Below are 25677 nucleotides of genomic sequence, written 5' to 3' on the forward strand. Positions count from 1 at the left end.
GATAATTTAAAATTTTATGTAAGTTGAATTTTTTTAAAGGTTAATTAGCCAGCTAAATTTAGGGCCAAAAGTTGCAGACTTTGGGCTAATAAGTTCACGTATTCATCAGTGATAACCGGTTGGTATGTTTTCTGTTAATTTTGATCAGGCAATTTCTTATAATTATATGTGAGAAGCACTCATTTTGAATGGAACATTCAATTAGGTATGTCTGTGTATCTGAAACATGTTCCTTCACTACAGATCTTAGAATATAGAATTCTAGAGCTGGTTACAGGGGTGTGTGCCTGTAGTTCTGGCTGCTTGGGAGGCTATGGGTAGGATTGCTTGAGTCCAGGAGTTTGAGGTTGTACTGTGCTGTGATCGCACCTGTGAATAGCCACTTCATTCTAGTCGGGGCAACATAGTGAGACCCCCATCTCAAACAAACAACGGACTCCACAAAATTATTTCACTATTTTAGTGAATTCTAAAGATAAATACTAAATCATTGTGTGACCATATTTATAAGTATTCTGCAGTTAATAAATGAATAAAGGTCATCACTTTGTTCCTTTTAAGGACTCGTCCTTGAATTCATAGGAATGTTACTTACAAGAAAAGTAAAATATGTGACACACTTTCTTGCAAATAATGCATATGCATAAATGGATCTCATAAAGTACTACTTAGAACCTTTTTGTTTGGGGGGAGTATGTGAGAGAGAGAGAGAAGGAGAGAAGAAGAATGTGTGTGTGTTTGTGTGTGTGTGTGTATTAGTCAAGTAACTTAGTAGCACTGTATTATCCTTTCACAAAAACCTCATTTGATCTGGTAATGTATTCTTTCCTTGAGGAGACTCATATTCAATTGGAAAAGGCTGCTTAGTTTTATTCATGATGAGAGAGGAGAATATTTAACTCTTTGCTAGGTATTTTCTTAGTTCATACAGATCAGAGTGTTAGTATTAAGAGCAGCAGTTGACCTCCCTCACTGCTGGGTCAAAGTAGTGAGTTTTTTAAGGATAATTTATCTGTGTGTTTTGGTAAACATAGAGTCTGCCCACTGTACTGTAAACTTGTTTTTTGCATGTGTTTTATAATTGATTTTCTAGCACTGGAAAAAGTGTTTTCTTTTGACTTTAGGAATGGGAAGCATGCCCAATCTGTCCATTCCTCAGCCATTGCCTCCAGCTGCACCTATAACATCATTGTCTTCTGCGACTTCAGGGACCAACCTTCCTCCCTTAATGATGCCCACTCCCCTAGTGCCTTCTGTTAGCACATCATCATTACCAAATGGAACCGCCAGTCTCATTCAGCCTTTACCCATTCCTTATTCTTCTTCAAGTGAGTACTTTGTTTCTAATGAGTCATTATTTCATGTAAAGAAAGAAACTATTTGTGTTTGAACAGATACAAATTTCTTTCATACTTTTCCTTCTTTTTCTTTTTTAGCATTGCCTCATGGGTCATCTTATAGTCTGATGATGGGAGGATTTGGAGGTGCTAGTATACAGAAAGCGCAGTCTCTGATTGATTTAGGATCTAGTAGGTATGAATAGCTAACTCTGACAACTTTTTATGCTTTCAGTAAGAAGTCTTTATTTAACAAATGATTTTTTTAAAGCTTTGAGCTTACCTAAGTTTTACTTTATAATGGCCAAGTGCAAATACTTAAGGTAAATTTACTACTTACAACTCACATAAAATAAATTTTTTATTTTTAGAATTATTAAGTGTCTGTGGCATTTTACTTTTGAAAAAATAATTCATGTAAACTAAAAATATTCTATATTTTAATTTTTTCTTTGCCTAAAGCTGTGTATTTTTCCTTTAAAAAATGTGTATATTTCCCAAGATGTCTCATACTCATGGTACATTGTTAATTTCTTTCTTGAGCAGATTCTACTAATTGGATATCTTTTAAATTTTACAAAGCACAAATGCATCAGTATTCATTACATTAATCACCCTTCATATAAATCACTATTATACTCTTCAGGGTAGTGTACGGAGAGTGTTAGATTTGACCCAGAAGAACAACATTCGTATCCCAGCTTGAACACTCACTGATTCTGTGGCCTTGTTTTTTCTTAACATCGCTGAGCCATAGTTTACCCATCTAAAAGATGGGGACTGTAGTATTTTTTAAGTTTGTTGGGAGGATTAGAAATATTTGTAAAGGCCTTAGTACAATATAAGGTCTGGCACAGAGCAGGTTCTTTATATGCGGTAGTCTCATGGAGTTCTATACTTCTTATGGTCTTTGCTTTACTAAGAATAGTGATAATTGCTTAACATTTTAAAAAATGTAAAATGCAAAAGCAGTCACCATTGGCCAGGCACAGTGGCTCACGCCTGTAATCCCAGCACTTTGGGAGGCTGAGGTGGGCGGATTGCCTGAGCTCAGGAGTTCGAGACCAGCCTGGACAACATGGTGAAACCCTGTCTCTACTAAAAATGCACACAAAAAAATTAGCCGGGCGTGGTGGCATGCGACTGTAGTCCCAGCTACTTGGGAGGCTGAGGCAGGAGAATTGCTTGAACCCGGGAGGTGGAGGTTGCAGTGATCCAGGATTGTGCCACTGCACTCCAGGCTGGCGACAGAGCGAGACTCTGTCTCCTCCCCAAAAAAAGAGAAAAGGCAGTCACCATTATAGTATATAACAGCGATCCTCAACCTTTTTGGTACCGGGGACTGGTTTCATAGAAGACAGTTTTTTCACAGACTTGAAGCAATGGTTTTAGGATGAAACTGTTACATCTCAGATCATCAGGCATTAGATTCTCAAAGGGAGCATCCAACCTAGGTCCCTCACATGTGCCATTCACAATAGGGTTTGCACTCTTATGAGAATCTAATGCCACTGCTCACTGGACAGGAGCTGGAGCTCAGGTAGTAGTGCTCACTCACCTGCCACTCACCGAGCCCCGCTGTCCAGCCCGGTTCCTAACAGGTCTGTGGCCCGGGGGTTCGGGACCCCTGGTATATAAGATTCTTAATGCCTTGGTCTTATAAAATTTAATTAAATATATTTTATTTAGTAACATAAAAATTTTTAATAAATTTTTTTATAGCTCAACTTCCTCGACTGCTTCACTCTCAGGGAACTCACCCAAGACTGGGACCTCAGAGTGGGCAGTTCCTCAGCCTACAAGATTAAAATATCGGCAAAAATTTAATACTCTTGACAAAAGTATGAGTGGATATCTCTCAGGTAAGCAGCATACAGTGCTGAAGAGCATGAAAAAGGGTCTTTTATGTGGACTTCCATCGAAGAACTGTCATTTGAATTTGTATTGTGTAGCTCATCTGACATTTTAACATCCAAAAAATTTAGCAGGCATTTGATAAATACAAATACCTGAAGTTGTATAAGGATTCAAAGATGGATTCAACTTGATTGCTTTCTTCAAAGTTCTTACTGTCAAGTCGGGCACCAGATACACCCCCAACTTTTTGGCAAAAGACCTGTCCCTTAAGATCAGACCTCATCCTCTAAGCTTTGCAGTGAATGGAGAGCCACGGGTCACAAGAGAGAGTGTGTGGAACTTAGCCTCTACTCACTTTTCCTGAGAATCCTCCTCTGCATTGGGCTTTTTCTCTGTTTATATAACCTCAAGTGAGCATTGCTCACCCTTTAATGCTCTAACCCAAATGTGACTGTAAAACTTGGCCTTAGTTCACTGTAAAACATTTCAGTCCAGGCCAGAACATCATCTGAACTGTACTAATTGAGAACAGCAAAGGAGACATAAACAGAGGGTAATAGGCAAGTAGAGTTCCCACCTTCTAACTTTCCCACTCCCTCTTCACTTAGCAAGAAATTATGATTTAGGACCAAGTAAAATAAATGTTTAAAAATAATAGAGCTTTAAGTGCTAAGGAACATAGAATGGGATATATTGAAGCTGAAGAGTTCAGATGAGGTATCTTTTAGGAAGGGAGCATTTAAGCTCCATGAAAAAGTTAGGATTTCGACAGAGATTGAACGTGGGGGCATTTGATGGTGACAAAGGAGAAATTAAGAGCAAAAAATACATGGCCTATTTGGAGAATGAAAAGTAGTCCGTGAAATAGGAGTCTAGGGTCTGTAGTTATGCAGAAAGGCAAGGGAACGAGCAGTAAGACTTTTGGAATCGATTGGACAAGCAAAAATATACAGTATTTTATTTAAAGATACATACCTATGTGATAAATATTTTTTAAAGCAAGGGAATTATGCATACAAAATTCAGGATAGTGGTTACCTCTTGTGGAAGCATGGGGATAAGTCAAGGAACACAGATAGATTCAAGGCATTTAGTAGTAATCTAGTTCTTAAGATGGGTGGTAGGTTCACGGGTGACCTATTATACTTCTTAGCTTACACATATACTTTGTATTTTTACATGTATTTCATATTACATAACTAAGATTTTCTGTAATTTTATCAAATTGCATGAAACAAGGTATGCTTTTTTTGACACTTTTTTTTTTTTTTACATTTTAATGTCTCTAAAATTAGGATGTGTGCTACAATTAGTGATGTCTTAGCACTGTGTCATAGTTTTATTAGCAGTGCTTTCTTTCTTATTCATAAAATAATAGTATGTCTTATAGCCAGTGGAATTTTAGATTCTGCGAAATATGGTATTGAACCATACTGGAGATTAATATAAAGTCATAATTCCTATTCTTTGAAAAAATTAACTTCTTCGTACCCTACATTTTGCATTTAAAAAGTTAATTTTGGCCGGGTGCGGTGGCTCACGCTTGTAATCCCAGCACTTTGGGAGGCTGGGGCAGACAGATCATGAGGTCAAGAGATCGAGACCATCCTGGCCAACATGGTGAAACCCTGTCTCTACTAAAAATACAAAAATTAGCTGGGCATGGTGGTGCACACCTGTAGTCCCAGCTACTCTGAAGGCTGAGGCAGGATAATTGCTTGAACCTAGGAGGCGGAGGTTGCAGTGAGCCGAGATCGCGCCAGTGCACTCCAGCCTGGCAACAGAACGAGACTCTGTCTCAAAAAAAAAAAAAAAAAAAAGTTTATCTTTGCTAGGCATAGTGGCATGTGCCTATAGTCCCAGCTACTTGGGAGGATGTGGCAAGAGGATTGCTTGAGCCCAAGAGTCCAGCCTGGGCAACATAGTGAGACCCCATCTCTCTAATAAAAAGAAGTTATTTGTTTTCAACTGAACAAAAGTTGATGAAAAAGACATTTACAAAAATGTTCACAACCTAAATGTTCATCGACAGGAGAATAGATAAATGACAGTATATTTACATAACAGAATACTTTAAAGCGATAAAAACCAAATGAACTGCTGATACCTGCAACAACATGAATGACTTTCACAGGTATGGTATTGAATGAAAGCAGCCCAAAAAGACCATACCATTTAACCCATTTATATGAGGCTGAAGAACAGGAAACCTAATTAATGGTGATAGAAATCAGAATAATGTGGTTACTGTGTGGGGAAGAGGCCATGTGCAAACCTTCTGAGTTGCTGGAAACATTCTGCATCTTGATACGGGTGTGTATGTGCATACCTGTGTAAAAATTCATTAGGCAGGCCGGGTGCAGTGGCTCACACCTGTAATTCCAGCATTTTGGGAGGCTGAGGCAGGTGGATCACTTGAGTTCAGGAGTTTGAGACCAGCCTGGTCAACATGGTGAAACCCCATTGCTACTAAAAATACAAAAATTAACCAGGCGTGGTGGTGGACGCCTGTAATCCTAGCTACTCTGGAGTCTGAGGCAAGAGAATTATTTGTTCCTGGGAGGCAGAGGTTGCAGTGAGCTGAGATCATGCCACTGCACTCCAGCCTGGGTGACAGAGCTAGACTACGTCTCAAAAAAGAAAAAATTATTAGGCAGCACACTTAAGAGTAGTACGCTTTGTATAAGTACTGTAAATATAACAATATAAACAGAGGTGATTTTGCATTGGAATATGAAGGGCAGTGAATGGGGAGCCAACTGTGGGGAAATGATCCCTAATGTAACTTCATTAGTATATGTCACATTGTACGAAGGTTGTGTATTATGGTGTTTTTTAGGGAATGTCATTATTATTCTGAGACCTACAAGGGTAAAGCTATATATCTGTAGGTAAAGACAAGGTTTTCTATAAAAAGAGTAGTTGCTGCTGGTGTCCTTAAGCCGAGCATGAGCCCTAAGAACATGAGGATGAGGCTAACCTGGACTTATATGTTTGTTTTGTTCAATAAGTGTAGGAGTTGGTGATCTTTTTTTTTTTTTTTTTTTTTTTTTTGAGACAGAGTCTTGCTCTGTTGCCCAGGCTGGAGTGCAGTGGTGCGATCTTGGCTCACTGTAGCCTCTGCCTCCCGGGTTCCAGCGATTCTCCTGCCTCCTGCAGGCACACGCCACCACGCCCAGCTAATTTTTTTTAGTAGAGACGGGTTTTGCCATGTTGGCCAGGCTGGTCTCGAACTCCCGACCTCAGGTGGTCCGCCCGCCTTGGTCTCCCAAAGTTCTGGGATTACAGACGTGAGCCACCGCGCCTGTCCACTGGTCTGTTTTCCCCTTTTTTACTTCTCTTCTCCTCCCCCTAAACATAGTTTTAAAAAATTTATTTAGATCAAGTCATTGATGTAACTGTTTCCTGAATCACATACTTTCTGGGCACTCTCTTAGGCACAGGAATACAGACAGGAGCAAGACATGGTTCATATCTTTGAAGAGCCCATATAATGAAGAGCTCATGTAATCAAGGTGTTTGGTTACTTGTTTAAAAGTGCTGTGATTAATATAGATGAGAAAGTGACTAACTCCAAGGATATAAGAGAGAATGTTTCACAGAAGAAAAGAGATTAGAGCCAGATTTCAGAGGATAGGCTACAAAGTAAAGAATTGAGGGTCTGGCATTCTAAGCAGAGGATATAGGTTATCCAGAGGCTTGGCCGACTAAGAGTGTACATACCTGTTCAAATGAGTTTTACTTAGTAAGTAAGATACTCTGTTGGCTCTCTATGGCCCTTTGTATTACTCAGACTTTGCCTCACACATATAAAGCCCTCCACGAGTATGATTTTTAACCATTTACATTCCTCCTCCTCCTCTCTTCTGTTTGCTCTATTGCCTGATGCTAAGGGATATTCTTTCAGTCCAAAAGGATCTTTTTTCGGTCCAAAAGCTGAAATAGTAGTTTTGAACTTTTTTTCAGGTTTGAAATAGCCTTCCATCTCTCTTATTTAGAAGAATCTTCCTTTTAACACAAAGACCTCCTCAAATCAAATTTCCTAGTGAAATCTGAGGAGTAATTAATAGGGCGAGGCTGTGAGTTTAATTTCCAGTGTTTTTATGTGATTTATGTTAAATGTCCAGATTAAAAAAATAGAATGAAAATATTTTAAAAGTTATATAATATAAACATTTAGCTGCATGTTGTAATACATGGTTGCTTTGATTATCAAGTCCTATGTTGAAAGCCTAGTGGGACAATAAATCTAGCTGCATTTGGCTGGCTTTTGTTGTAGTTGGAGCTGTTGCTGAGGCAGTGTTGGCAGATGTAATCTCTTGTGTAAGAGTTGTTTTGGACAGGCCTTGACTCAGGCTGAACCCAGAGTAGCGCCTGACTCTTCTGCTACTCACGGCTCAGTCACGTAGGAGTGGGAAGTGCTGCACCTGCTGGGAGTACAAGAGGGCCCACAGTCTTGGCCTCTGATACTCTGTGTGCCTGATGTCTTGTTCTTTCACGTTAGCCACTTGTGTGTATTATTATCTTGCTGAAAAGACAGGGGAGAGCACTTGATACTGCTAATTCTAGATTTAAAATTCCTTGGGGCAGTGACTAGGTTTAATTGCTACTGAATGCTTAGCACCTAGCACGTGGTAAAAACATTTTGATGTTAAAAGTTCCCAGGATACCCTGGTAGCATTGTTATTTTACAGATACAGCTAATTTGTTATGCATAACTTTAAAGATGGTAAAGAATTCCTTTATGATTTTCCCCACTTAATCAGGTTTTCAAGCTAGAAATGCCCTTCTTCAGTCAAATCTTTCTCAAACTCAGCTGGCTACTATTTGGTAAGTTTGTCCCTTAATTACATTTGATTAATTTAACTATGCATTAATTAATTAAACTCTCTCTCCCCTGTTACAAGAAAGATACTGTTTCTGTAAAAGTTTGTGACTCAGAGATGCTCTATAAAAGCAGCCATTTGAAAGTTAGTATTAAGCTTGGAGGCAAATGTAATTGTGCAGAATGTTGTTGTACCCTTAAGCTACACCAAATTTACAAAAAATATTTTCTTCAACAATAGATTAATCTTGGCATACTATAACTTTTTAACTTTATAAACCTTTTAATTTTTTAAAACTTTTTGACTCTTGTAATAACACTTAGCTTAAAACACAAACACATTGTACAGAAAGATATTTATATCCTATTCTTTAAGCGCTTTTTTGTTTTTAAAATTTATTTTTACTTTTTAAACTTTTGGTAAAAACTGAGACACAAAGACACCCATTAGCTTAGGCCTGTAGAGGGTCAAGATCATCAGTATCACTATCTTCTACCTCCACATCTTGTCTCACTGGAAGGTGTTCGGGGCAATAACACGCATGGAGCCATTGTCTCCTATGATAACAATGCCTTCTGGAATTTCTCCTGACTGACCTGCCTGAGGCTGTCTTACAGTTAACTTTTTTTTTTCTGTAAGTAGAAGGAGTACACTCTAAAATAACAATAAAAATAAAGTATAGTAAATACATAATCCAGTAACATATTAACAGATGTTTATTGTTATTGAGTGTATGTACTGTAGATAATTGTATATGCTGTACTCTTCTATAGCTGGCAGTGCAGTATGTTTGTTCAGGCTAGCATCACCACAGACACATAGGTAATGCATTGCATTATGACAGCTACAGTGTCCTTAGGTGGTAGGAATTTTTCAGCTCCATTATAATCTTATGGGACCACCATTATAAATGCAGTCCGTTGTTGACTGATATGTCATGCAGTTCATGACTATATTTTACAAGAAAAACTGTTGTTTTCTTTCATCTAATCCCTTCTATGGAGAATCAGAGAATATCTCATTTTTAATATAGGTAAATGTGATTTGGTAGGTGAATTAACCATGGAGGAAGACAAGCCACTTTCTCAGAAGGGGTTGTTAGTTCTCTTTCTGTTTCAAAGTTTCTTCCCTCTCTTTTATGTCTTGAAAATCAAGGGTAAAAAATTAATTCACTATTGAAGTACATACTTACATACTTACACATTCAATAGTGAGTTACGTAAATGTACGTATTTACATTTCACTAAAATAAGTGTACCCAGCAGTTTTACCATCATTATCCTTCTTTTAAAAATGAAAAATTGGCCGGGCACAGGTGGCTCACGCCTGTAATCCCAGCACTTTGGGAGGCTGAGGCGGGCGGATCACGAGGTCAGGAGATCGAGACCATCCTGGCTAACATGGTGAAACCCCGTCTCTACTAAAAATACAAAAAATTAGCCAGGCGTGGTGGCGGGCGCCTGTAGTCCCAGCTACTCGGGAGACTGAGGCAGGAGAATGGCGTGAACCCGGGAGGCGGAGCTTGCAGTGAGCTGAGATCGCGCCACTGCACTCCAGCTTGAGCGACAGAGCAAGACTCCATCTCAAATAAATAAATAAATAAATAAAAGTAAAATAAAAATTGAAATTTTAAGGCAATTACTCCAAATAGACTTTATTAAGTTGTGAGTTTTAACATTTTCTTTAGGACTCTGGCTGACATTGATGGTGATGGACAGCTAAAAGCAGAAGAGTTTATTCTTGCAATGCACCTTACTGACATGGCCAAAGCTGGACAGCCATTACCACTGACTTTACCTCCTGAGCTTGTTCCTCCGTCTTTCAGGTGAGTGTGCCTGGAGGTGGAGAACTATGGTTTCGATAACTTGGCAGATGTGATTTAGAAGAGAGTTAAATATTTGCACTGCCATTGATTTTAGTATTCAACAAGTTATACTTGAAAACAGGGTACATATTAGAAGTAGGTGTGGGGCAGACATGGCAGCTTACGCCTGTAATCATAACACTGGGAGCCAAGGTGGGAGGATCACATGAGGCCGGGAGTTCAGGACTAGCGTGGACAACATAGTGAGACCCCGTATCTACAAAAATAAAAATAATTAGCCAGATGTGGTGGTGTGCGCCTGTAGTCCTAGGTACTCTGGAAGCTGGGGCAGGAGGATCACTAGAGCATAGGAGTTCAAGGCTACAGTAAGTTGTGATTATGCCACAGCACTCTAGCCTGGGCAGCAGAGCAAGACCCTGCCTCAAAAAAAAAGAAGTGGATGTGTTTTCATTATGTTATACATAAGGAAGCTAATGACTAAAGAGATAAAGAAAAACTTGCCCAAGAACCAAAATTAGCTGAACCGTGATTTGAATCCAGATTTCTCTGTCTTGAATATCCATATACTACTGTATTTTATAACGACATACCAAACTGTTTTAAATATCTTTAATACTGTATTCCCAATATCAAATTGCTGTAATCACTGGTAGTCTGTGTAATCTAGTCTGAAAATGTCCAGACTACATGATGCTAACTTTGTTGTTTGATTTTTTTAGAGGAGGAAAGCAAATTGATTCCATTAATGGAACTCTGCCTTCATATCAGAAAATGCAAGAAGAGGAGCCTCAGAAGAAATTACCAGGTATCACTGAGTGTCAAAGTTGTATATTTATACTGAGTTCTTTTAAATTCTACCTTTAAATGTAATGGAATATTTAGAATTTTTATGTTTTTAATATTTTATGTGCTATATGAGAAAAAACTATTTGATAGATGGGATGTATTTTGGTATTGATAAAATTAAGATGGTCAAAATGAGAAGAGTGTGAAGGAAGAAAAGACAATTAGATGTATTTGACAGGATTATAGACATCTGAGTTAAAGTATTTCTCCTAATTTAGGCTGAGTTATTAGAGGAAACTTTGTAATGAAATCTTTACCTTTAAAAACATTTAAATATTGGTTGAAAGAATACATTTGTAGCTGTTTTAATATATTAGGATGTTAATGACATCAAAACAAATGTATAACCACACAGCTTTGATTGTCCTTGAAGAAGAGAAAAAAGTTGAAAAAGTTTTTTTTTTTTTTTTTTTTTTTTCCTTGTTGCCAAGGCTGGAGTGCAACAGCACAATCCCGGCTCACTGCAACTTCCACCTCCTGGGTTCAAGCGATTCTCCTGTCTCAGCCTCCTGAGTAGCTGGGATTACAGGTGCCTGCCACTATGCCTGGCTAATTTTTGGTATTTTTAGTAGAGATGGGGTTTCACCGTGTTGGCCAGGCCGCTCTTGAACTGCTGACCTCAGGTGATCCGCCCACCTTGGCCTCCCAAAGTGTTGGGATTACAGGCATGAGCCACCACACCCAACCGAAAAAGTATTTTTATTGGCAAGTTTATAAAAATTATTTCTCTCTCGAATGGATTCAAACTTAAAAATTTGTTTTTCTAAAATTGAATATCCTTGAAGAAAGTAAATATTTTTCCACTTAGATTTGAGTTAAAATTATCCTTAGGAGAAGTATTCAAATACTGATAGCACTCAAATGATCACAAGGCATAAGTATATAGAAACTAGATTACAGGTTCTGTAGGCTGTTAATGTGTGTGGGTGCTGATAGGCATACCTTGTTCAGTTACTTTTGAGGACAAACGGAAAGCCAACTATGAGCGAGGGAACATGGAGCTGGAAAAGCGACGCCAAGCCTTGATGGAGCAGCAACAGAGGGAGGCAGAACGTAAAGCCCAGAAAGAAAAGGAAGAGTGGGAGCGAAAACAGAGAGAATTACAAGAACAAGAATGGAAGAAACAACTTGAATTAGAAAAACGCTTGGAGAAGCAACGGGAATTGGAGAGACAACGAGAGGAAGAAAGGAGAAAAGAGATAGAAAGACGAGAGGTTATTTTTAAGTTTTTTACTTCTTAAGAAAATCATTACATTTAATAAGTGACTATATTTCATTTGATTAAAAAATGCTTATTTTTGAATTTTTGTTTTGCCTTTTGCTCTGCATCATTTCGTTCTTATCCTATACAAATCTGATCCTTCCTTCCCTTGAGGAGGGAAAGAGGCTTCTTGCTTATAAGGAGTTTTCAGAACTGGTAAGTGGTAGAGAAAGCATCCTCTGCAGGTGATATCTCAATCAAAGGAGGATCGACTGCAGAGCTAAGTTGAGTGAGCAGCTAAGGTTAGTTAGCCAGCTGAGCAAGTCATTAGACGAAAGCAAGTTTAAGATCCAGATTAAGAGTCCAAGGAATTGGAGAGACAGAAAGATGAGAGCGGGGCATTGAAAGTCTCTCTAGAGAGGAATCAAGAGGATGGGCTTGCACAGGCCTTTGGGATAGTGTTGCTGGGAAAGAAGGGTCCTTAGGAGGACTGGCTGTGTTTTAAAGGGCCAGGGATGGAGCACAGGAAGTTATTGCACACTGAAATAATATAAATAGAATTTTTCCCCCAGATACCAGAATAGAGGGAAAATTATTCCTGTTAACATTTATATTTATGAAGTCATTCTGTAACTTATTAAGAGAAAAATGACTGTAACAAAAGGATGGTCTTCCAACCTGGGCAACATGGTGAAACCCTGTCTCTACAAAAAGTACAAAAATTAGCGAGGTGTGTGGTGGTGTGTGCCTGTAATCCCAGCTACTTGGTGGGGCTGAGGCAGGAGAATCGCTTGAGCCCAGGTGGTGGAGGTTGCAGTGAGCCAAGGTGGTACCACTGCACTCCAGCCTGGGTGACAGAGCAAGATGCTGTCTGGAAAAAAAAAAAAAAAAAAAAAAGATCTCGTGAAGAAATGAGAAAATATGATAGATGAAGCCACTTTCTTGGAAGTCTTTAAGCTCATTAATAAAACTAGATTTGCCTAGCTGCCCTTAGGCACTAAAGCCACTAAGTGCTAAACTCTGCCTAACTTTTATTGTTGTCTTCCCAGTTTTTGAATCGTGCAAAATTTTTAATTTAAAAATTAAGTATAATTCCTTTTTTCTTCAGGCAGCAAAACAGGAACTTGAACGACAACGTCGCTTAGAATGGGAGAGAATTCGGCGACAGGAGCTTCTCAATCAAAAGAATAGAGAACAAGAAGAAATTGTCAGGTTAAACTCTAAAAAGAAGAATCTTCATCTTGAGTTGGAAGCACTGGTATGGCTGAAGTTTAAGTGAAATCTATCTGAATGATGATAGAGCTACCCGTTGAAAAATGTAATTGTGGGCCAGGCGTGGTGGCTCACACCTGTTATCGTAGCACTTTGGGAGGCCAAGGCAGGCGGATCAACTGGGGCAGGAGTTTGAAACCAGCCTGGCCAACGTGGTGAAACCCCATCTCTACTAAAAAAAAAAAATTAGCCAGCTGTGGGCCGGGCATGGTGGCTCACTGTAATCCCAACGCTTTGGGAGGCTGAGGTGGGTGGATCATGAGGTCAGGAGTTCAAGACCAGCCTGGCCAATATAGTGAAACCCCATCTCTACCAAAAAGTACAAAAATTAGCCAGGAGTGGTGGTGTGCGCCTGTAGTCCCAGCTACTTGGGACACTGAGGCAGAAGAATTGCTTGAACCTGGGAGGTGGAGGTTGCAGTGAGCTGAGATCGCGCCACTGCACTCGAGCCTGGGCAACAGAGCGAGACTCCGTCTCAAACAAACAAAAATTAGCTGGCCGTGGTGGGTGGTGGTGGGTGCCTGTAATCCTAACTACTTGGGAGGCTGAGGCAGGAGAATCACTTGAACCCAGGAGGTGGAGGTTGCAGTGAGCCAAGATCGCGCCACTGCACTCCAGCCTAGGTAACAGAGTGAGACGCCATCTCAAAAAAAAAAAAAGAAAAATGTAATTGTGTTTTAAAATCTCTCGTGAATTAGTTATGTCTTAATGTCATTAAATAGTCACATTTTCATATAAACAGACTGTACAATATGGTTTACTGAGAAAAGGATAATGACTCAAAATGCTGAGAATTATGTTGTAGCATCAGTTCAGACACTGATGAACCATGTACTCCTGGGCAAGACATTTCCCTTCTCTGTGCCTCACTTTTCCCTTGTATGAAATAAAGAGTTGTGTTAGTTGAGTGATTTTCAGTTTTCAGATTGGTCTCTGTAAGATGGTCTGAGGAGGACTAAGCAGAGGCAGGAGAGGGGAAGCTCGGGCAGCAGAACAGTGATTTTCTCTCCCTAACTCTTCCCACACTTCACAACAGAGAAGCTTGACATTTATGTGCTTTATGTTTCTTGGGGTTTCACTCAAGATTTGCTTGGGAAAAAAAAGATTCTACTATTAAAAAGACAACTGATTTGAAACTGCTGACCTAAATGATCTCTTACAGTTCCAGTTCTGCAGGATTGTAGTTCTTAGCTAATACTGGCCACTAAGCAGTTTTTACCAATCAGACGTTAGAGGGTCAAGTTGTTAAAAGACTTTGTTTGAAATGTGTAGTGAGAAGGTATAAAAGATCTGGCACTATTCTGCCACAACCCTAGAATCCCATGAGCCTACCCTGATCATATAGTAGGGTTTTGCGAAATGCATACCTAGTCATGTAGTAGAGCCAGATTTAGATCTTGTGTGATCATAGTCTAACATTTTATTTGGTTGATGACTTGAATTACGTTAAAAATTATTTTTTTAATCATCACAATATCTTTAGTCAGAAATATATTATTTTATTCCTTCAAATGGATAGACATACATACCACAAGTATTAATCATGCCAGAGTACTACAAAACAGTTGTAAAAAACTTTTAACTCTCTTGCACTATTTTAATATATATATATATCATCTTGACTATATATAATGGGAAGAGACCTTAAGATTGATTGTTTTTCCCTGAAGAACTGGTGCATCACATGAAGCACAGTAACACAGGTGAATGTGCAGAGTCTGGAAAGGTCCAGAGCCTATACGTATCCCATGTTGAGGATAAGAATGTGAGCTCCAGCAGAGATACACATGTTCCTTTCAGTGTATGTATTTTAAATATGAAACATAGTCTTCAGTAAAACTTTTCATCATCAGTGAGTTTTAACCCAGGATGTCATTTCCCCTCACTCCACTGTATTAGTTTGGTAGGGCTGCTGTAACAAAATACAATAGGCTAGGTGGCTTAAACAACAGAAATTAATTTTTTCACAGCTCCTAAGATCTAAGACCAAGGCTAGTTAGGCTTAGTTTCTTGTGAGGCCTCTTTTGGTGGCTTGCAGGTGGCCATCTTTCATTGTGTCTTTATATGGTGTTTTCTCTGAGTGTATTTTATCTCTGGTGCCTTTTGTGTTCAGATTTCCACCTCTAATAAGGACACCAGTTAGATTGGATTAGGGTCCACCTGTATGACTTTGTTTAACCTTAATCACCTCTTTAAAGGCCGTCTCCAAATATTGTCACATTCTCAGGTACTGGGGCTTGGGACTTTAACATATGAATTTTGGGGGACACAGTTCAGCCCATAACCCCCCATGTCACCCTTCTTCTTAGGTCCCATTGAGAATCTCTGCTGTTGGTTTGGTTTCTTCGCAGAAGAAGAGGAAAAAAGGAGAAGAATATTAGTATAGAACAGAACTGTTGCCAAAACATTCCTCCTGGGCACTGTTTTAATTAGAGGAAATTAGATGGCCATATTTAGGGTAGAAATAGAAGTTCAGAGAAGGTAATGCTGAGCATCACATGCAAACATTTATTCCTCTTCATCATTCTTTGAGAGTGTCTCTGATATTAATATTGTTAATTAATATTGTCTAATTAATGCTGAATTCAGAAAAAAATTCAATGTGTTATGTTTCTGCTTTCCCATACTAACATATGGGCTCTTGCACTCTGAGAATGATGTGTTTCCCACTAATAACTCGAGTTAACAGACACAACTCTGAAACACATTCCACTTGGTTTTAGGCATTTATTTCAGGATGAATATGAATGGTAACTGAGATTTTAAAATTTAACTAAAAATATTATTCTCCTTGTAGAAACATTTTCTATTAGAATTTTATGTTACTATATATTTATATGATCTTCCTATAGAATGGCAAACATCAGCAGATCTCAGGCAGACTTCAGGATGTCCGACTCAAAAAGCAAACTCAAAAGACTGAGCTGGAGGTTCTGGATAAGCAGTGTGACTTGGAAATTATGGAAATCAAGCAACTTCAACAGGAACTTCAGGTAAGTCCTTCACTGCTAAATTGTTCTTAAACATGTACAATTAATAGTTCTTCTGGGCTGGGCACAGTGGCTCACGGCTGTAATCCTAGCACTTTGGGAGGCTGAGGCGGGTGGATCCCCTGAGGTCAGGAGTTCGAGACCAGCCCAGTCAGCAGGGCAAAACCCCGTCTCTACTAAAAATACAAAAAAATTAGCTGGGTGTGGTGGCGCATTCCTGTAATCCCAGCTACTCGGGAGGCTGAGGCAGGAGAATCGCTTGAATCCAGGAGGCAGAGGTTGCAGTGAACCCAGATCGCACCACTGTACTCCAGCATGGACGATAGAGCGAGATTCCATCTCAAAACAAAACAAAACGAAACAGTTCTTCTAATAGAGTTTTGTTTTGGGGGTCAATAACCTTGAGTCTTTGATAGGCTTGTGATCTAAATACACGCAATCCTGTATACAATATCAGGAAGTCCATAGACCTACTAAAACTCTGCTAGATGTCTGGTTAAGTTTTGCTTAATATATATACGTAAGTGGACATTTATCACTTTGAGTTTTAACTCTTTAACAATGTTTATGCATTCTTAATTCATTACTTGCTATAACAAAAGACCTTAGACTGGGTAATTTATAAACAACAGAAATTTATTACTCATAGTTCTAGAGACTGAGAAGTCCAAGATCAAGGTGTTAGCAGATTCAGTGTCTGATGAGGGCTTGCTGTCTCCTTTAAAACTAGTGCCTTCTTGCTGCGTCTTCACATGCAGAAAGGGTAAGGCAGTCCCTTCAACTTCCTTTATAAGGACAGTCATCTCATTCATGAGTGTGGAGCTTCCTAAAGCCCTACTTCTTAATAGTACTGCATTGGATGTTAGGTTCCAACATATGAATGTTGGGGACATACCAACATTCAGACCATAACATACATTAAAATAAGGTTATTGCTACTAATTTTAGGAAATTTTGACTTAAAGTTATTCTTTTTAAAATTATGATGAGAACTTGAATATGTCCCTTGGGGTCCTGGTAATTCTCTTCTTTACTTGTGCAGTAGGGTCTGGTTCAATAATTACTATTTGCAGAATGGGGCTGTGGAAGCCTTCTGCATCTCTAGAGTTCTCTTACTCAATTTCTCTTACTGCATGGACTGGCAATTAATCAGTCTTTTTGCTTTGTTACAGGAGAGATAAACAAAAGCCAAAAATATTTTCTGTCTGATTTAAACCTGCTTTCCTAGTTTTTAGTCCCTTTTTATTTTTTCCTCCCTCTGTCACCCAGGCTGGAGTGCAGTGGCATGACCTCAGCTCACTGCAACTTCTGCCTCCCAGGCTCAAGCAATTCTCCTGCCTCAGCCTTCTGAGTAGCTGGGATTACAGGCACCCACCACCACGCCTGGCTAATTTTTGTGTTTTTCGTGGAGACGGGGTTTCACCATGTTGACCAGGCTGGTCTTGAACTCCTGACCTCAAGTGATCCACCTGCCTTGGCCTCCCAAAGTGCTGAGATTACAGGCGTGAGCCACCGCACCCAGCTTTTAGTCCCTCTTTGATATACACATATTCGTCCTGAAGTATCATGGCATGCTTACACATACCATCTAGCGCAGGTCTGCTGTCATTCATCAGTAAGCTGAAAATTGTAGGCTTCTAGACACACCCCATTTACAAAGGCTTTCTTCACTGCCTTTTAATTTCAGCCAGTCACTCAAAATTGATTTTGGCTTAAATATTTCTTGGCATAATTCCATTCTAGTTGATTCATAAGTTGTAAGCAGTTTACAACTATGTATTATTTCTAAAATAAGTTTCAAAGATGAGTAAATCCTGTTTTAAAGTTTTCAAAAAAAACTCTTGGACAATATTATAACATTGTAATCAGGTACTATTTTTTCTTTTCATAAGGAATATCAGAATAAGCTTATCTATCTGGTACCTGAGAAGCAATTATTAAATGAAAGAATTAAAAACATGCAGTTCAGTAACACACCTGGTAAGTCTCTAAGGTTTGTCTGATTACTTTTATCCTTTTCTGAATGACTATCAGTCACATTGTTACTTTTTTAAAATTAAAAAAAGTATTCTGTTATAAATAACACTTTTTGCCTGTAAGTTTAAAGTTTCAAAATAATGTGAAAAATATCCCAGATGTTAGAGCATTTTTAGTGATAAAAAGTAGATAAAATAGTAATGATTGTGGTATGACTTCATATCTTGATGATATTTTTATGTATATAATTGAAACATCAAATAAAGTGTTAGACTATAAGATATAAATTTGGCTCTAACACAAGACTACATGTGCATTTTGAAAAGTCCTGCACTGATTTTAAAGAACTGTTCAGGAGGAGGCTTTATGGTTGGGCCGCACCTGGGATTCTAGGGTGTTAGCGTGCAGCAGTCATAGGCTTAAGCAGGATGGTATGCTCTGCCCAGACCCTTTATATTATCTAACTCTGTGCTTCATACAAAGAATTTTACCATCTTGGCCCTCTGACACCTGTGGAACAAAACATTCCAGGATAATTTATGGGATAGTAACTGTTTTTGTTTTTGCTCAGGTCCCAATGAGAAAACTGAAAAAAATTCTCTGTATTGGATACTATACCAATAAAAGCATAGCAGAAACAAGGTTTATTTAAAGAAAAGTAAATCTGCAGATGTTGTGTTACAACTGTCTAAAGTATCCTAAAATGTCACTCATTGAGTCTCTATCAAGTCAATTATTCCATTGTAGGTCTCTTTATTATAGTTTTGGCTGTTTACAAAGTTCAATAAATAGTATCCCCTTGTTTGCGCAAGTTCTGAACAAATTAAGAAATAAGGCAAAGGAGCAAGTCAAATGAGAAACCAAATCACTGCCTCATGATTGATGAAGCTGATTCTAGGCAGTGTGGTTTATCTGTGGGTAGTATAGTTGCACCTATAAAACACTGGATGCATGAACAAAGTAGAATGCAGGTTTCCTGTGGGCAGTTAAGTCTCTAGAGAGTGAGGGCTTAGGAGGAGCCTAGGCTGTACATTCCTAGGTCTTTAACTTGAGCTCACTAGTTAGTGAAAGGAAGGAAAGAAGCTGGGATTGTTGGGCTAGTGCAGGGCCCTTCACGTGGAAGAAATATCAGAAATAAAGTTCACTCTTGTGAACTATCTTTATTGTGTCTCCTGCCTTCCACTGATGTGGTCTATCCATGTCACTGCTCAGACAGTGTTCCTTATACTTGGTTCTTTCCTGTTCAAAGTATATTAGCCCCCACCTCACCCCTACACAGGCATTCCAGAGTCAGGGCGAGCTAACCCACCTGATAATGCACAGTGGCAGAAATATATCTTTATTATTGTCATCATTGTTGTCGTTGTTCCTATTTGAATTGTGAATAAAATGTAGAATATGTCTTATTGAGGACGTGATGGGGCTATTCTTTCTCTGTGGAATGTAATTCAGTGCAGCTGTTACCTATTTATTTATTTAGCCATAGTCCAATTCAAAATAGGAAGCTTTTGTTTGGGCTTTGAAAAGTACCCTGTATCCCTTAGATTCCTCTCTGTTTAACAATTGCCATTGAAGATTACCAGCCATGTGCCAAGCACTGTGTGAGTCAGTTTTGATGCATTCTTTCCTTTAATCTTTACAGTAACCCTTTGGTATAGTTATTATTCCCATTGTGAGCTCAGGAAAACTGAGGTTCAGAGAGATTAAGTAGTTACCCAGGATGGTACAATCATAGTACTCAAATTCATGTCTGACTGTAAAGCCCACTGTACTACCATGTTGTTTCTTTGTCTTATTTTCCAGTTACCCAACATAGTGCTCATATATGTCATCAAATTTGGTATTAAAACATGCATTATTAGTAATATACATTGTTATGAATAAAGAAGAAATATGGGCCGGGTGCAGTGGCTCATGCCTGCAATCCTAGCACTTTGGGAGGCCAAGGCAGGCGGATCACGAGGTCAAGAGATCGAGATCATCCTGGCCAACATGGTGATATGCCATCTCTACTAAAAATACAAAAATTAGCTGGGCATGGTGGCGCACGCCTGTAGTCCCAGCTACTTAGGAGGCTGAGGCAGGAGAATCACTTGAACCTGGGAGGCAGAGGCTGCAGTGAGCTGAGATCGTGCCACTGCCCTCCAGCCTGGTGACAGAGCGAGACTCCGTCTCAAAAAAAAAAAAAGAAGGAAGAAGAAGAAATATGCAGCTATAACACTTCGCTAATAGACGTGAAAGATTCCTGAATAGGCTGGACACTGTGGCTCATGCCTGTAATCCCAGCACTTTAGGGTGCTGAGGTGGGCAGATCACTTGAAGCCAGGAGTTTGAGACCAGCCTGGCCAATGCGGTAAAACCCCATCACTGCTAAAAATACAAAAATCAGCAGGGGTGGTGGCACGCATCTGTGGTCTCAGCTACTCGGAAGGCTGAAGCATGAGAATCGCTTGAACGTGGGAGGCAGAGGTTGCAGTGGGCCGAGATGGTGCCACTGCACTCCAGCCTGAGTAATAGAGTGAGACTCTGTCTCAAAACAAAATAAAAAAATAAAGATTCCTGAATAATTAGAGACATTGTATGTTCCTAAATGAACTAGCTTAATATTATACTATACTATACATCAATACTATGTCAGTTCTCTCCTAATTTATATATTCAGTTCTTTTTGGGTTTCTTAAAATGAAACTTGGCAAGATAACTGACAAATTCATCTAGAAAATAAATTGTACAAGATTAGGCAAAACTTGAAAAAGAAAAACTTTGGTAGGGGGGAGGAGACTAACCCTATCAGATATCGAAACATAAGATATGAAAGTTAGAGTGCCTAAAATAGTGTGTTATTGATCAGAAATAGAAAAGTAGAACAATGGAATTGAATAGAGTCTAGAAGAAAGCCCATGCATGTATGGCAACGTAGGATAAGATAAAGTTGGCACTTAACATCAGTGGGGAAAGGATGGGCTTTCAGTAAGTGATTTGAGGGACAGTGGATTATCTGAAAGAGTTGCAGGGGAGCTCTTTACCGCTCTCTATGTACAGAAATAAATTCTAGATAAATTAGGAGGCTAAACATAAAAACAACTTAAAAACTATTATAAAACAGGAAAATATAATCTTGGTATGAGGAAAGTCTCTTTAAACAATACATAGAGTCATGAAGAAAATACTTACAGATTTGATGATTAAAAATGAAAACATCATAATGAAAGACAGCATAAACACTAAAAAATTTGAAGTACATGTAATACAAGAATTTAGAGCTTCTACAAATCAAAAATTAAGACAGCCCAATAGAAAAATACGGCAAAGGATAAGACCTAACAATTCAAGACTGTGGCCAGAAACATAAATAGATGTTTCTTTGACGTCACTGGTTATCAAGAAAATACAAATTAAAATAACAATCAGGTTTCTTTTTTGCCAATTAGCAAAAATGAAAAAAGATTGATAATATCCGATATAGATGAGGGTTTGCAGAAACAGGTATTGTTGGTGACATAAGTTGATAACAGCTTTTTTGGAATAGTAGTTTGGCAATTTCTGTCAAAATTTAAAGTGTGCATTAACAGAATGAAAGACAAAAATCTACGAGCCACGTGATCATCTCCATAAATAACAGAACGAGTATTTGAGAAGGTTTAACATCCTTTCATGATAAAAACTCTCAAAAAAAATAGATATAGAAGGAATTTTCTTCAACATAATAAAGGCCATTTATGAAAAGCTCACAGCTATCATAATCAATGGGGGTAAACTGAAGACTTTTCATCTAAGATAGGGGTGTCTAATCTTATGGCTTCCCTGGATCACATTGGAAGAAGAGTTGTCTTGGGCCACACATAAAATCCACTAACGCCGATGATAGCTGATGAGTGCTAAAAAAATCTCATAATGTTTTAAGAAAGTTTATGAATTTGTGTTGGGCCACATTGAAAGCCATCCTGGGCCGCATGTGGCCCATGGCCTGCAGGTTGGATAAGCTTGATCTAAGATCTGGTATGAGGTAGGGATACGCACTTTTTACCACTTCTGTTCAACGTAATGCTGGAAGTACTAGCAAGACTACTCAGACAAGAAAAAGGAATAAAATACATTCAAATTGTAAAAGTAGTAGTAAAATTATCCCTGTCTGCAGATGACATGATCCTATATGTTGAAAACCCTAAAGACTGCAATAAAACTTAGAACTAGTACATGAATTGAGTAAAGTTGTAGGACACAAAATCAGCGTACAAAAATCAGTTGCATTTTTTACACCAGTAACTATTCAAAAAAGAGATCAAGTAAACAATATTATTCATGACAGCATCAAAAATAATTAAATACTTATGAATAAATTTGACCAAGGAGGGGAAAGATCTGTAACTGAAAACTAATTGATGGGAGAAATTGAAAAAGACATAAATAAATGGAAAGATACTCCATGTTCATGTATTAGAAGAATTAATATTTTAAAAATTATCTGTACTACCCAAAGCAATATACAGATTCAACACAATATCAGAATTCAAATAGCATTTTCACAGAAATAGAAAAAGCAATTTTAAAACGTATATGGAATCACAGAAGACTTCAAATAGCCAAAGCAATCTTGAGAAAGAAAAACAAAGTTGGAAGCATCACACTGCCTGTTTGCAAATATTATGAAGCTATAGTAATCAGAACAGCGTGATACTGGCATAAAAACAGACATAGGGACAACATGAACCTCCAAGATGTTACATTAAGTGAAGTAAGCCAAGCACAGAAAGACAAATACGGTATGATTTCATTTATTTGTGGAGTGTATATATTTATCCATAAAAGTAGAGAATAAAATGGTGGCTACCAGGGCTGGTGAGAGAAAAGGGGATCACTGAGAGTTTGCTCAAAGGAAATCAACATTTCAGTTAGATAGGAGGAATAAGTTCAAGAAATCTATTGTACAACCTGGTGACTATAGTTAATAATAGTGCATTGTATTCTTGAAAGTTGCTAAGAGAATAGATTTTAAGTGTTCTCACCACAAAAATGGTATGTGAGGTAAGTATGTGAGGTTAATTAGCTCAATTTAGCCATTTTACAATGTATACATATTGCAAAACAACATGCATACTATAAATACAAGTTTTTATTTGTTGATTACAAAAGACAGATTTACAGAATAGAGAGCCTAGCTAATTAACATACACATTATGTTAATTAGCTCAATTATGCATGTTAATTAGCTCCTTAGCCATTTTACAATGTATACATATTTTAAAACAACATGCATACAATATATATACAATTTTTTGTCAATTACAAGACATACAGACTTATGAAATAGAATAGAGAGCCCAAAAATAAACCCAAGTATATATGGTCAACTAATTTTTGACAAGGGTATCAAGAAGACACAATGGAAAAAGGTAGCCTCTTCAATAAATGGTATTGGGAAAACTGGATATCCACCTGCAAAAGAAAGAAATTGGAGCCTTATACCATACTCAAAAATCAGCTCAAAATGGATTAAACATAAGACATGAAACCGTAAAACTCCTAGAAGAAAACATTGACAAAAGCTCTTTGACATTGGCCTTGGCAGTGATTTTTTGGATATTACACCAAAAGCTCAGGAAACAAAAATAAACAAGTGGGACTTCATCAAACTAAAAAGTTTCTGCACAGTAAAGGAAACAATCAAGATGAAAAGGCAGTCTGTGGAATGGGAGAAAATACTTGTGAGCCATGTATCTGATAAGTGGTTTATATCCAAAATACAAGGAATGTATATAACTCAATACCAAAAAAACAACCCAATTTCAAAATGGGCAAAGGACCTGAGTGGACATTTCTCCAAAGAAGACCTAAAAATGGTAAAGAGGTATTTAAAAAGGGACTCAACATTATTAATCATCAGGGAAATGCAAATCTAAACCACATTGAAATATAATATCACCTCACACCTGGTAGGATGGCTGTTATCAAAAAGATCAGAGATAACGAGTGGTAGTGAGTATGTGGGGACAAGGGAACCCATGTACACTGTTGGAGGAATGTAAATTGGTATAGTTGTTAAGGAAAACAGTATGAAGGTTTCTAAAAAAAATAAGATAGAACTCTTGTATGATCCAGCAATCTCACTTCTGAATATATATTCAAAGGAAACAAAATTACTGTCTCAAAGAGATATTTGCGCTCCCTTATGCTAAATGCAGTAAGTCAGTTACAGAAAGACAAATACTGCATGACCTCAGTTTCATATAAAATCTAAAAAAGTTGAACTCCTATACAGAAACTGAGAGTAGAAGAGTGGTTACCAGGGGTTAGAGGGAGGAGAAAATGGGTAGATGTTGATCATTGGGTTCAGACCAACATCTACCCATACCAGTCAGAAAGGTAGTTATATAAATTATGCAGTAGCCATAATGTAAACTACTATGGAGCAATTTAAAAGAATGAACTAGATCTGTTTGTCCTGATTGATAAGATATCTTACTAAATTGTAAACAAGTTGCATAGCAATGTAGACAATATGATTCTGTTAAAACCCATGGAAATAAAAGTTGAATATGTACACATCTAAATGTAAATGCCTAAAAGGGGGATGAACTTGCAGTTGAAATGGAGGCGTTTTAATTTTTTACTCTGTATGTTTCATTTTATTTAAATTTTGTACTTCTGTACTTCAAAAATATGATAAAGTTAAAAATAGACATTTAAACAGATAATATTGCTATTTTAATTTATTGTAATGTATTCCACATTATATATTTCCATCTGGTTTCTTCATCCCTGCATGAATATGTAAAAAAAGATAATATAAAATGAAACCTTCTGTTCTTACCTCCTAAAATAATGTTACTAAATAATCCAGTTAGTAATACTTATTGAATCTTTGCTGTGAATATTTCCCTGTTCTTGGGAGCACTAAGAATAAATGGAAAGCTACTTTAACTATAGTTTCTATTAATTGAGTATTAACTGTGGACCAGAGTGTACAATGGCTTTATATCCATCACCTCATTTAATGTAGTATGATGCTCATTGTATAGATGAAAAGCCTGAGGATTCGATTGGTGAAGCATCTTTCCTAAAGTAGAATTTCACTTCAGGTCCTAGTCCTTTTGAATGCAGAACCAAGGCTTATCACCATTTCCTCTGATGCTGTTTCCAGCATATAATCTGGGAAGTGGAAATAACAACTGAGTGTTTTCTCTTGTACTGGTCTACATTGTGTATACATCCTTCGTATTGGTCTAGTTACATCAATCTGACCAAACAGTAAATTACATGCTGGTAATGACATACGAACTTCTGCAAAATGTAAACTGTCTGATGTTTGTTTTTCAGATTCAGGGGTCAGTTTACTTCATAAAAAATCATTAGAAAAGGAAGAATTATGCCAAAGACTTAAAGAACAGTTAGATGCTCTTGAAAAAGAAACTGCATCTAAGCTGTCAGAAATGGATTCTTTTAACAATCAACTAAAGGTATTTATTTTTGATACTATTTATTTTTAGGTAACTGCCTTCTTACCTTCATTATTTTGATTTAATAGAATAAATAGCTAAAGCTATTA

General features: G+C 37.9%; 1 protein-coding gene across 17 annotated transcripts in view; it reads left to right on the plus strand.

Moving 5' to 3' along the window:
- The window catches only part of ITSN2 (intersectin 2), a 157014-nt gene that overhangs the window by 48630 nt on the left and 82707 nt on the right, over positions 1–25677 (plus strand). For all 17 annotated transcript variants that reach the window (XM_055377547.2, XM_055377543.2, XM_055377549.2 and 14 more), the window contains exons 6-16: positions 1125–1328; positions 1437–1533; positions 3060–3199; positions 7961–8024; positions 9708–9845; positions 10565–10650; positions 11643–11905; positions 13001–13150; positions 16017–16157; positions 18047–18134; positions 25449–25588. In XM_055377547.2, coding sequence (XP_055233522.1) covers positions 1125–1328; positions 1437–1533; positions 3060–3199; positions 7961–8024; positions 9708–9845; positions 10565–10650; positions 11643–11905; positions 13001–13150; positions 16017–16157; positions 18047–18134; positions 25449–25588 — 1511 coding nt within the window. The remainder of the gene's footprint in view (positions 1–1124; positions 1329–1436; positions 1534–3059; positions 3200–7960; positions 8025–9707; positions 9846–10564; positions 10651–11642; positions 11906–13000; positions 13151–16016; positions 16158–18046; positions 18135–25448; positions 25589–25677) is intronic.

The sequence above is a fragment of the Gorilla gorilla genome, chromosome 12, assembly GCF_029281585.2.
Source record: "Gorilla gorilla gorilla isolate KB3781 chromosome 12, NHGRI_mGorGor1-v2.1_pri, whole genome shotgun sequence".
Lineage (NCBI taxonomy): Eukaryota > Metazoa > Chordata > Mammalia > Primates > Hominidae > Gorilla > Gorilla gorilla.